Raw genomic sequence first — 13,441 nt, 5'->3', positions numbered from 1 at the left:
AAAGTTAGATACCTGAACTACGACAGGACAACCAACTAACAGCAATTAACAAAACCAGGAACAGCGGCAAAAGAACAATCCACATACTCCTTTGCAAAAAACCTACAGAGTAAAAACAAAACAGTCATTACCACTCAAACACAAAGAAAACACCCAAACCTCTGTAATCACCGAAAATCAAAACCTCAACAAAAACATCGAAACCCAAATCAATACCCTAAAACATGAAAACCCAAATCAATTGAAACCCAACCACAACAAAAACCACCGATTCAAAACCACAAAACCATCGATAACAAACCAAGTTTCAATCACACAAAGCAAAAGGAACAAACTTTAATCAAATTCCCAAAAGGAAAAAAGGTTTAAAAGTTTACCTCTGTTAAGGGGATTAGAATTGGCAGTCAAGAATTTTCTCTGAATCTCATTCGTGCAGCAGATCGTGCCCTGAATAAAGAAATTACTAATTAGTAAAAAAAAACCATTTGAGCTTATAAACGATAAGTAGAACCTCAAAAAAAGAAAGGAAAAAAAATAGTAGGCATACAGATTGTGTTGCAAGCACTGTTCGATGTATACTACATGAACACAAAATCTATAACAAAGGCAATGCAAAAGAAACAGATGAACCCAAAGCACAGACCACTTTAAATAGCAATCTATTAGAATAAACTATCAAAAACTCAGGAGTCAGGACGATGAAATTTTCTATACAACGCTTAATCGAATAATCCCAAAACGCCGAACCCCACAGTCAAAACGATTATACTTGATAAAACATTTGGACCTCTCAGTATATTAGAACTCAAGCAAAGCTTTTGACTCCAAGTTTTGTTCTAATCAATGTTATAATATCGATATGTACCTTCTCCAAAACAAACGTAAATTGATTTGTCCTTTGCTCTTTTGTATCTCACGCCTTGAACTTTTACAGAGACTGCAAATGACAGAAAACCAATCTAACATCAATCGTTTTCAGAAAGACGATTATATCATGAAAATCAAACAAAATTAGTTTGGGTATGTGAAGAAAAGATGGATAACGACGATATTGATGTTGATCTTACAAAGTCGAACTCTTACCGAGTCCTCATTGTTGGTGATTCTGCATGATTGCCGACTCTGAGGTTACTAACAGTGATTCCGGATGTTGATGGAGGCTTCCCGAACACAGCAGATTACACGTTTTTCTTTAACTAAAGAAAGAACTCGGGCATCAATTGATAAGAACAGAAAGAAAGAGCTCGGCTGGAGTCAATACACCAAACAGCTTGATCATCAGAATACATATCTATATATATGAAATTCGGTGATCCTTTAACAAAAGAAAAGAACGAAGAACACACCTAATTAAAATCCTCCATCCACACCAAAAATCAGAGCTTTGCATTTCAGATACAATCTGAGAAAAACAAAGCTCATGCTGATGAAATTTTACACAAAACCCTTAATCGAATAATCCCAAAAAACCGTACCCAACAAAATTAACCCAAAAATTAACATCAAGCAGTTACCTTTTATGCCTCCAAGCTGGAAACAAACGAAAATTGAGACCTGTCTATGCCGATCAACAACCTCCCTCACTATCAATCTAAGCGAGACGAAGAACCACAGCAGAGACCAAGATCGAACTCTCTCTCTCTCTCTCTCTCTCACTCTCTCTCCCCTGGCATATTCCTCACCCCAAACTACCAAGCACCACTCACCCGCTAAAGCAGAGCCCAAGGCCTCTCTTTCTTCCATCTTCTTCACTTCAAGAAAAGCCTCCTCCTTTGCTTATGGAATCGCCTTTGCTCTCATTGCCTTCACTTCCTTCTGGGTTTTCAACCCATCTGGCTACTCTTTCCCTTTTAGCTTCAACACCATCTTCTACTCTTCTCCTTCCAACTCTTCTCAGGAAGTTACTAAAACCCCAAAGATTGAATCTTTACCACATTTGGGCAGCAATGGAAGTTTGAACAGTGAAATGGGTGCTTCTCAGTTTTCCGGGAAGATGGGAGATCAGAGCAGAACTCAAATGGGTACCGATCAATCTTCAAAACCCATGATTTCTTTTCCCCAAGAACCCAATCAGACCAGAAATGAGTCTTCTTTTTCTGAAGGTTCTAGTGGGGAAAATGGTTTGCCAAGCTATGTGGCATTGAAGTCCATAAGCAATGAGGGGTTGTCTGGGTTTGAGTTGATTAATGGTTGTGATTTGTTTGATGGAAGATGGGTGAGAGATGATTCATACCCACTTTATGCTGCTGGGTCTTGTCCTTACATTGATGAATCTTTCAATTGTTTTCTCAATAGTAGCCCTGATAATGGTTATGAAAAAGTATAGATGGCAACCCAAAAACTGCAATCTCCCAAGGTAATTTGCACCGACTGTTTTCGCTTATAGTTCAAGTAATGTTTTGTTTCCAAAGAAGCATAGAATCTTATTTCCTATATTGGCAACTTCTCTTTGTTATAGTTTGTTTTCATACATGGAAATTTGCTTGTTTTCTGTTAGTCTTGGGAGGATTGACATAACAATGAGCTATTATGCTTGGTTCAAAATTGGATTTGAATACTTCAATGTAATGATATTCTGTTCTGTGGACATTTACTAGCATTTTGTGTTGTATGTTATGGTTGGCTTTCTAACAAGCAAAGTTACTAGATTGTTTGTAGTTAGTTTTGTGGGGATCAATATAACAATAGCTAATGTGCTTTGTTCATAATGAATTCGAATGTTTCAATGTAAAGGAGTTCTGTTTTGTGGACTAATGCATAGTGTTTTATCCTTTATGCATTTGCTAGGTTATTCTGTTGAGTAGAGCATGTTGGTTCTCATTGGTTTTGGATGGCCTCCTTGTGCAGGATGAATGGAAGGAACATGTTGGAATTATTGAGAGGAAAGCGTCTAGTTTTTGTTGGTGATTCTCTCAACACGAATATGTGGGAGTCTTTGGTTTGTCTTCTTAGGAATTCAGTGGATGATAAGAGCAGAGTTTTTGAAGCTTCTGGCAGGAGCGAATTTCATACAGAGGGCGCCTACTTTTTTGTATTCAAGGCATGTTGTTCATTATCCATCGCTGTGTTGGAATTTATAGCTGCTAATCACTCTTCCTCTTTGTGTTTGGATATTGATAGAACATGTGGAATAGAATAAGAGGAGATTTATATAGGATCTCAAAGTGTTATTTAGTTTTGACTCAGAGTAAATTGAGGTTTACACAATTGGGCCCAATACACAGTATTGATTTGAAATTTTGAATTCAAACAAGTACAGTTAGCGATAATAAGAAATGCTAAGCTTTTTCTTTCTCTTATTTTTCATCTAGTGTCAACAGATGAATGAGGCCATGAGGCTCTAAAGAAATCTTTAGAATTGCTTTATTGTTTTTGGGCAGATTAATATATATCTTTTCTTGAATGGATCAATAGGATTACAATTGTTCAGTGGAGTTTGTTCAATCACCATTTCTAGTTCAAGAATCGGAGGTGCTAACCACAAATGGGTCAAAGAAGGAAACACTGCGCCTGGATATGATTCAGAGATCCTTGGATAAGTACAAAAGTGCAGATGTTCTCGTCTTCAACACAGGTCACTGGTGGACTCATGAGAAAACTTCCAGAGGGTAAGACTTATGCTCCCTTTCACTCTTTTGTCTTTGGTTTTAGGCTGGCCAGAAAATTACAATAATATTAGAATCTTGCAGGCAGGGTTACTATCAAGAGGGTGACTATATCTATAGTCAATTGAATGTCAAAGAGGCGTATGGAAAAGCTATAACAACATGGGCCAGATGGCTGGATGCTAATATAAATCCTGAAAAAACTGTTGTTTTCTTCCGGGGCTATTCGCCCAATCACCTTAGGTACATTTATAGCTCACATGATGTATTTTTTAACTTTTAGAACCTCATGGAGGGTTTGCAACTATACAGCATCTTCATGTTTGCTTTACCATTTCTTAGTGGTGGAAGATGGAATACTGGAGGTCAATGTCATGGTCGGACAGAGCCAATTCAATATGAGGCATACAAAGGAAAATATCCTGCAAAGATGAGAATACTGGACTCAGTAATCAGGGAAATGAAGATTCCAATCTTTTATCTGAATGTTACAAAAATGACTGATTTTCGGAGGGATGCTCACCCATCCATTTACAGAAAGCAGAATTTGACAGAGGAGGAGAGACAGTTGTCTTTGAGATCCCAGGATTGCAGTCATTGGTGCCTTCCTGGTGTTCCTGATACATGGAACGAGCTTCTATATGCTCATCTCCTTACATATACCCAGCAGCAGAGGAGACCATAGGTAAAAGCTAATCATCTCCTTACATTGATAATGTTCCAAAATTGTCTACAGTATTCTTTTGTTGTAGTACTGGTCATCACTCATTACACTACACAAGATGAAATCCAGCAAGGACTTTCTCCATTAGGTTGTAATCTGGTAAAGGTTGATGTGAAGTAGGAGGTAGGCTGGGATTATTTTCCTTTGGTTACCAGTGAAAGTCACACTGATAATATTACACTGTAACGATCACTTGAAGGACTAGTCTCTTTTTACTATAAGCCAATATTTTTTGCTCTGTTTTATTCATGGTTTTTTTTTTTTCAAAAAAAAAAACTCTAGGCTTGATCATCACCACATCGCTCATAGAGCTCAAATAGCTAGTTTCACAACTTTTTGTTGATGCAGCTATTAAAGTAGGAGATGATCAGGAATGAATCTCCATTACCCCTAATTTCAAATGGTTTTCGATGCCCAGTTCGTGGTTTGCTTACCCTTACCCTTTGTGAAGCATACCAAGACTGTTGGAAAATTACTTGCTATTGATGGATTTTTCATTTTTTTTTTATTACTTTGTTTGAAATAGAAGTTGATTTTATTAGATTAGCTAAAAACAGCAGTCTACAAACACTTAAGATAGACAAATTGGCGGGGAAACAATTAACTTTCTACCCAAGCACGGGAACTCATTATAAGCAAATGACGCTGACACAATTGCAAGCGAGCAAGAATAATCTCGCATCTTAAAGAAAAATGAATCATCTAAACAAGTTTTATACTAGTAGTCTAATATCATAAATAAAACCTTTAACTAAGAGCAATGATTCACTGTGCTAAGATGTGGGATTTGTTCATTAGCTACACCAACTATAGGACCTGTTTAATAATATAGGATATTGATATAATGTTACTTCTAACCAGGAGTGTTTTTCGATTTTTGGTTCGTATTTTGGTTTTGATGAAAAATTTTGATACTCTTGATTTATGAAGATTTTGTAAGAAATTTTAAGTAAAGATTGAAATAGCAATAAATATATTTTGACAAATATTATTATAAAAACAAAAACTAACTTTGCATATCACTAAAATATTATAAGGTTCCTTTCAAAAAAAAAAAATATATATTATAAGGTTAAATTCGAAAAAACTCTTAAAATTTCAATGGTAGATTCGCTTCTTTCGTTTAATCACCACGATCGGTCGAAATCTATCTCTGCCTCATCACACAAAAGTCATTTCAATGTGTACAATAATTCCGCGCCAGCTAGATCTTTTGATCTAGTGTTGCAGCATTGAGCAAATCCAACATTATCATCAAAATGCAGCCGCCGTACCCCACCCCAATTATTGCGACCGACAAGTTCTTTTTTTTTTTTTTTTTGATTCAAGATGGAACTTTCAGTCACTAAAGCCAAAGGCAGAGCGGGTAATAGCAGTGCAGGCAAGCTACTGCCCCCGAATAGGCAAATATTACATACTGCGACCGACAAGTTGCAACAAAGTGGGACGAAATATTAACTCCCAACATCTAGGAAATAAACATAAACATTACATAAAGCAAGGGAAGTATCTGAATTTCTGGTGTAGCTCTCTGAATTTCTGGCTAGCTATCTGAATTTCTCGGAAGGAAAGGTATGTCCCCAGGTCCCAACTAGCTATGAATATGCATACTAGGTTCTTGTCTCTCTCTCTCTCTCTCTCTTTTTTTTGAGGGAGTAAGTTCTTCTCTTTGAACAATTGAACACTCATTATTTACTATCTCTACAGAAGAAAGTTGTTAAATTGTAAGTGATCTACTTCTCTTAATGGATTTCCATGTTCAATCGTGGCAGAAAGCATTGCCATATATAGTAGGATCGATAGACCCATTATATGATATAGACAATCAGATAGTCAAATTTCAAGATCGGAAGATTTGATCGCAACTAGTGTAAATTTTCTTCGTTTCCTTTCTTTCTTCAATTTCAGTTTTTGCACAGGGCATTTGAAATTCTCTTGAAGATGGCAGTCAACGTTAGCGTGAGGGAGTCGACGGTGGTGAAGCCAGCGGTGGAGACACCTCGGCAGTCGTTGTGGATGTCCAACTTGGACATGATCAGTCCAAATGCTCATACTCCCACTGTTTATATCTACAAGCCAAAAGATGGCGCAGACAGCTTCTTTGATCCGCGCGTGCTGAAGGACGCGCTCAGCAAGGCCCTAGTGTCTTTCTACCCCTTGGCCGGCCGTCTGAGGCAAAACAACGAGGACAAGAATGCTCGTATTGAAATCAATTGCAATGCTGAGGGCGTCTTGTTTGTTGTGGCCGATAGCAGCTCCTGCGCTGATGATTTTGCCGATTTTAAGACCACTCTTGAGTTAGGGAGATGGCTCATCCCTCAGGTTGACTACTCCGCAGGGATATCTTCTTTTCCACTCTTCGTGGTTCAGGTCACATACCTGAAATGCGGTGGAGTTGCACTTGGTATTGGCTTTGAACACAGCGCAGCGGATGGGTTTGCTGCTCTCCACTTTGTAAAAGCATGGTCTGATATGGCTTGTGGTATCGACTTGGCAATCCCACCAACCCTCGACAGGACATTACTTCGTGCCCGAGACCCGCCTCAGCCTCTCCTCGATCACAACCACCATCGCGAATACCATCCTACTCCATCGGTCACAAAAGCCGCCGCTGCTTCTGATCCCGATCATGAGCCGGCTACTGTCTCTGTTTTCAAGTTCACAAGGGAGCAGATCAACATCTTGAAAGCTAAGTCCTTAACAACCAAGAAAGATGACGATGTTGATAACGGGAACTCCTTCGTTAAGTACACTTCGTATGAGGTCTTTGCAGCTCATGTATGGAGATCTGCATGCAAGGCACGTGAACTTGCTGATGATCAAGAGACACAATTCCACATTACCGCAAATGGACGGTCGAGATTGCAACCTCCACTCCCACCTGGTTACTTTGGTAATGTGATTTTCTCATGTGCACCAACTGCCCTAGCAGGGGACCTCATATCGGAACCGATAAGCTACGCTGCGAGCTGCATTCACAAGGTTTTGGTGCGTATGGACGATGAGTATCTCCGATCAGCCCTCGACTATCTTGAGCTTCAGCAGTCTCATCATCATCTGTCGAGCTTTGCTCGCGGAGCTCATTACTATAAGAGCCCTAATCTTGGGATAACTAGCTGGGTTACGTTGCCTATATATGATGCTGATTTTGGTTGGGGTCGACCAGTTTTCATGGGACGCGGTGGACTTTCACATGAAGGGAAGGCTTACATGGTACCAAGTGCAAGTGATGATGGGAGTTTCTCACTGGGAATTTCTCTGCAATCTCGGCATATGAAATCATTTTCTAAGTTGATTTACGACATCTGATCGTTGATGCTGTTTTGTTCACCATGTATATTTCAGACTTCGGCTCTTTGTGATTCAGTGATTTTTAAGGTTCTATGTCACCTGCTAGGTCTATCCTTTTGCTCTAGCTTATGAATAAGCTAGCTAGTGGGTGGACAGCTTTACAGGTGTTCATTTGAAATCGATGGTAGCTAGTTAGCTAGGCGCTGTATGCAGATTGGCACTGATTGAGCCTATTCATCTGCATTTTCTTGTGTATTTGCATTTGGTCAAGTACTATTGCATGTAAGATTTCTTCTGTAGGCTCCATTGGTGTTCTTGTCCACCCAGCCTAGTGGCGGGCAGTGGCTGTATATATATTATGGTGATTTTCACTTAACGTAACCAGCGGAATGAAGACTAGCTCTGATCTTTTGTGATCAATCTAAACATTAAAACATACCTGACTACCCGGATTGCAGTCACTGACGTTCCAAATACGTACAGGGAACGAGCTTTCAAATGCTTCGCAGATATATCCAGCAGCAGAGAAGAGATTATATTTGAAAAGTTATATCCGGAGAAAGAAAGGGTGATGTACTAATTATCACACAGAGATACAACCAGTACAACGTCATTAGACAAAGGGTAATGTACATGGAAGCAATTAACGCACTGAGTAATTGCTAATTAATTACATATAACTCTGTAATTAAATCACAAACAACTCATGATCGATATATTTCCTCAATCATACGTGTTATTAATTATATGCAATGCAAGTTGGACTAATAGAAACATATGATAGCCAAGCATGCATGCATATATATATATATATATAGAGAGAGAGAGAGAGAGAGTATAAACTATAAAGTATAACCTATAGCTTGTCAAATATTGAGTTGGAGAAGAGAAATATTTGTGAGAGAATTTTCTGATATATTATTCACAATCTTCTTAATATACAACCCTAAATGAGTACAGCACAATTGTACTACAAGTTAATTAGCACAAAAAAAGAAAAGAGAAAAGAAATAATCTTGGAAAAGTCAAGAAGAGCCGCCTCCCTTTCTCTCTACTAGGGTTAGGGTTAGGGTTCTTTGCTTCTCTCTTTCAACGTAACCATGAGTTCCGTTGATGCCATGGCTGCCAGGCTAGCTTCATCTCTTGCGATTGCTACAGGAAAGAAACAGATTGACCTCCGTCCTACGCAAGGTCAAGGTTTGCGTCAGTCGGAGGTTTTCATGGTGGGGAAGTTACTCACTGCTCGAGATTACAAGACTCGATCCTTCCTTGGGATGTTCCGCAATGCATGGCGGATCAATGGATCCTTGCGTGTGGAGGAGGCAGACGATCAGAGAGTTCTTTTCATTTTGTCTGATCCTTCGGATAGAGTTCGTATCTGGAAGGGCGCCCTGTGGGGGTACAATCATGCACCGGTGGCGCTGGCATGTTATGATGGTGTGACGCCCGTGGAAAAGGTTCCTCTGAACACGGCCTCATACTGGATAACACTGCAAGGTATTCCTCCTGCGTTTCGGTCTGAAAGAGTGATGACTATGATTGGCTACACACTTGGGGATTTTTAGGAGATCGATAAGACGGGGAAGAAGGCCGGAAAGCTTCGCATTCGGGTAGAAATCCTGTTGAACAAGCCGCTACCATTTAAACGATGGTATTGGGTGGAGGACGAGGTTGAATTCCTCTGCAAATTCAAGTATGACAAACTGTTTGGCCGATGCTCCATCTGTGGATTGGTGACACATGTAGGCTTGCCTTGCTCGGGGCCGGCGTTGGAGGAGGATGATGACAGGGCTGAGAGGACGGTGTTGGGATCGCAAACTGCACCTGCACCTCCAGTGACTTTGATTGGAGGTATGCAGATGCAGCCAGGAGCTTCAGCTTCAAGTTCGGGGACGAAAGGAGGCAGCAGCTCGGTTTTGAATGCTAGGGTTTTGATTCCTGGAAAAACCCTAGTTTTTAAGACCCCTATCCCTCAGCCAGTTGTGGAACCTCCTCTGAGTTCTGTCTTGAACAAACCTCGGCGCCAAGTGGTGATCAGAGAGCTCCAGGAAACTGCTCTGACACCGGAGAGAATTATTGGTAAGCGTAGAGGTCGATCTGAGGAGGGAGTGACTATCTCCCCCAAGAAGTTAAAGCTTAGCCTGGCTGTAGGCAAGCGTAATCTGCATTTGGAGCCGGAAAACCTAGGGTTGGTCTCTTTGCCGGAGGAGGGCAATTTTAGTAGTGGAAAGAGGAAGCGAGGTCGTCCGGTTGGTAGTAGGAATAAGCTACCATCTGGGGAGAAAAAGAAAGGTGCAGCGAATGAGGCTGGGCAAGTGCAGAAGACTCCCAAGACGAATAAGGTGAAGACTACATCTGCTGGTATGAGCTCCAACTCAACAGGGAAGGAGCTAGTTATTTATTAATTTTATTCAGTTGGGTATGAGCCTGTGTGAGATGGGACAAGCTTCTATGAGTCTTCTATGACGTTTCTAGTTTTTAGTTTGTACCACAATTGCGTGATTGGCAAGCTAGGGCTAGTTGAATGATTTCCTTTCCGTAGGAGGCGAGGTTTGTCTTTTTCTTGTTTAGGCTCGCTTAAATGTGAGCGTCCCAGAGATTCTTAAGAGTTTGCTTTGGTTTAGATAGGTAGTTCGGATTTTCTTGCCGGATGGCTTATGTAAACTTTGTAGACTTTAGCCTTTGGCTGTTGATCTAATGCATTCAACTTCTATTTCAAAAAAAAAACAAGTTAATTAGCACAACTTAATATAGGAGACCTATTTCTATAAGGTAACTACTAAATACATATATTCTCCTAATAATTCTAATAATGACTCACAAGTCAACACTCCCCCTCAATCTGGGGCATAAACATCTCAAAGACTCAACTTGCCCAGTGAGTCATAGAACAACTTGCTAGATACTGCTTTGGAAAGTATATATGCTAATTGTTCTTCAATTGAAACAAAAGGAAATGTGATTAACTTCGCATCCAACTTCTCCTCAATGAAGTGTCGATCAACTTCTTCATGTTTTGTTCGATCATGTTGCACAAGATTCTGAGAGATTTCAATCGCAGCTTGATTGTCACAAAACAGCTACATAGCATACTTGATTTTAAAGCCCAAATCCCTTAGCAAATTACGAAGCCACAAGAGCTCACACTCTATGTGCCATACCTCTATATTCAGCTTCAACACTTAATCTTGCAACAACCTTCTGCTTCTTCCTTCTCCAAGTGAGACAAGGTTACCTCCCAGAAAGGTGATAGAGGAGGAGAGACAATTGTCTTTGAGATCCCAGGATTGCAGTCATTGGTGCCTCCCTGGTGTTCCCGATACATGGAACGAGCTTCTATATGATCATCTCCTGAGTTAATTAAGTAGGGATTTGGACATGGAAATTTCCAACTTCTCCATGACTTGCAATCTTGCAATATTATTCTTCCAACTTCTCTATTATTGCATCTGCATGCCAAGTGTTGCTTTTCTCCACAATTAGCAAATCTCACAGCTTATCAACCGACTAAAGCTAAACCTCACTACAACATTTTTATCTTTTGCTTCTCTCCATCTCTCTCACCAACAATGACAGATTCCTCACCCTAAACTACAAAGCACCACTCACCCACTAAAGCAGAGCCCAAGGCCTCTCTTTCTTTCATCTTCTTCACTTCAAGAAAAGCCTTTGCCTTTGCTTACGGACTCACCTTTGCTCTCATTGCCTTCACTTCCTTCTGGGTTTTCAACCCATCTGGCTACTCTTTCCCTTTTAGCTTCAACACCATCTTCTACTCTTCTCCTTCCAGCTCTTCTCAGGAAGTTACTAAATCCTCAAAGGCTGAATCTGTTATGACTCTAATCCTTTTACATGAGCTATCACTATTGTTTGGGCCTATTTGGGCTTTTCCTTATATGAGTCCACTACTTCTATATATTTTCTCTACTTAAATAGCTAATAGGAATTGTAATGAATTGAACCAGTTTTCCTCTTTGTTTTCCTTTTTTCTCTTTTGCAATGATGTCAATTCTGGGCTTGGATCGTGGGGATCTTAACAACTGGTACCAAAACCCGCAACTGGGCCTGTTTCCGGTGCGTCCGGCGGTGGGATGTTACAGCACTCATTCTTATCATCCTCATGGGAGCCCTAGCTACCCACCAGGACCTCAATATCTGCCGCAACCAAGTTACCCACCACCGGCCACCTTCCCCAACAATCATCAATGGGCATGTTTTTCCTCACCAATTTCGACACCTCTCAGCAAATCACGTTCAGTTGAGCACGGTTGCACATTTACCACACAATTACTCCAGTACTGAGTTTCTCACCACCACACCCCAATCACGTCTAACCCTAATTCACCCTCCTCATCCAAGTGAAATCTATCACCATTACCTACCTACTCAGCCTCATTTCATTCCCACAAACCAGCTTGTTCCTCCACCTTCCCCTCATGAGCAACCGCGTCCTATTTCAGATCTCCAGCAGGTGGAACCTGGCCTTCAGCTTCGTCCAATTCCAATGGAACCTGACTGGGTACGTGATTGAGAGGTCCCAATTGTTGATTCCAACTACCCCTCTTTCACACCAGAGCCTACGGTCAAGCTTAAGAGGGCTAAGAAACCACCACAAGGTTCCGGCGAATTACAAGTTCACAAAGAACACTCATATACTAAGGGGTTTTTCGAATCTTTGAAGAGTTCGATGGATACCTTTATATCTGAATTCAAGGAGGAGCTCCTGTTTGTTGCAATCTCCGGCAAGCGAAGTTGATAACCCATTGGAGTTTGCCTCTCCGCCGTCGTCAACTGAGGCTTCGTCATCAGTTATTCCTGCTAATTATAATGGTATTATTCATAAAACCTCTGTGGATAGTGGCTTGAATTTGTCTCACACTGATGTCATATTGGGTTTTAATGATAATACTAGTATGAATGATGTTGTGGGTTCTGTGTGTGATGCTAAGTTAAATGGTCTTGATGAGAAGTTAGATACTGGGAAGGGAGAGAGTTCTGATAAGAGGGCAGAGGTGAATAGTAGAGATGGTAGAGGGTTCAATGAGTATGAGAGTGTTATTGTTAAGCAAGATGATCAGGGACCGAGTTTGTGTGGGAAAAGAAGAGAATACCATGCACTCTGCATGTTTGATACAGTCCCGCTATCAGATGGGTTGTGTAACGCAGTAACGACCATTGTTGCTCCAATGAGCATTAAAGACAAAGGTGGAGGACTCGCTACTCATCGTGAAATTGTTGATGTTTCTCTCCTGTCAACTGAACTCTTGTCTTCTTCTATTCCTGTTCTCATGGAAACTGATGGAGGAGAGAGGAATTTAGTCATGACAGATGATAAGGAGTTTGAGATTCAAAGCACTGAAGGGCTGAATAGTGTGGTGTGGAAGAATAAGGCTCAATCACATTATTTCTTTCACTCTAGCTTTGATAATGGATTACCTGTTGGCAACACACTTTTCGGTTCTGAGGCTCATACTTCCATGGATGTTGGCAACAGATTACTTAATGATAATTTTAGTGAAGAAAATGTTTATGCGGATGACAACTATGAGAAAATGCAAGTGAATTTTGAAAGGGTGCTGGAGTTAATATTGGAGAAGTGGAAATCAAGAGTTACTGCCAAAACACAATCTCAAGCAAAGTTAGTGCAATGGTTTATTCATTGCTTGCAGCTTTGTCATTGTACGATGAAAGATATTATACTCTTTTGCAAGGAAGCATTCGATGGAATTGGTGAAATGACTTAAACCTCATTGTCTCAGGTATCCACTACTTTGAATATAAATTTTCAAGATGCTAGAAGAACTTTTGAGATTTTTTTGTC

At 40.4% G+C, this 13,441-nt stretch overlaps 2 protein-coding genes and 1 long non-coding RNA gene across 7 annotated transcripts; 2 read left to right on the top strand and 1 right to left on the bottom strand.

The window, feature by feature from the left end:
* Positions 1-96: 96 nt before the first annotated feature.
* LOC112165687 lies at positions 97-1,650 on the bottom strand. Of its 4 annotated transcripts, none has more exons than XR_005800009.1 (4): positions 1,515-1,650; positions 1,084-1,248; positions 866-937; positions 97-447 (listed from the first exon to the last, which is right to left on the bottom strand). It is a non-coding gene; the product is annotated as an uncharacterized LOC112165687 (long non-coding RNA). The 4 variants fall into 4 exon arrangements; XR_005800010.1 differs by lacking the exon at positions 97-447 and adding an exon at positions 1,347-1,402 and having other exon boundaries at positions 762-937; XR_005800008.1 differs by lacking the exon at positions 866-937 and having other exon boundaries at positions 99-447.
* LOC112165684 (protein trichome birefringence-like 4) lies at positions 1,409-5,369 on the top strand. The gene is given in 6 exon segments (XM_040506660.1): positions 1,409-2,323; positions 2,325-2,356; positions 2,848-3,040; positions 3,415-3,608; positions 3,690-3,848; positions 3,948-5,369. Coding segments are annotated over 6 exon segments (1,725 nt in total). The 5' UTR covers positions 1,409-1,519; the 3' UTR covers positions 4,291-5,369.
* Positions 5,370-5,704: 335 nt separating this feature from the next.
* On the top strand, positions 5,705-7,923 carry LOC112165685 (shikimate O-hydroxycinnamoyltransferase). Of its 2 annotated transcripts, none has more exons than XM_024302294.2 (2): positions 5,705-5,901; positions 6,249-7,923. In XM_024302294.2, exon 2 carries the CDS (start codon positions 6,271-6,273, stop codon positions 7,636-7,638), a length of 1,368 nt encoding a protein of 455 aa, XP_024158062.1. In that variant the 5' UTR covers positions 5,705-5,901; positions 6,249-6,270; the 3' UTR covers positions 7,639-7,923. The 2 variants fall into 2 exon arrangements, with proteins under 2 accessions (XP_024158062.1, XP_024158063.1); XM_024302295.2 differs by having other exon boundaries at positions 6,238-7,923.
* Positions 7,924-13,441: the final 5,518 nt, after the last annotated feature.

This window comes from Rosa chinensis, chromosome 5 (genome assembly GCF_002994745.2).
Source record: "Rosa chinensis cultivar Old Blush chromosome 5, RchiOBHm-V2, whole genome shotgun sequence".
NCBI classification, from domain to species: domain Eukaryota; kingdom Viridiplantae; phylum Streptophyta; class Magnoliopsida; order Rosales; family Rosaceae; genus Rosa; species Rosa chinensis.
Note: the sequence above shows the minus strand (reverse complement) of the source record. Positions and strands in the feature narration are given on the sequence as shown.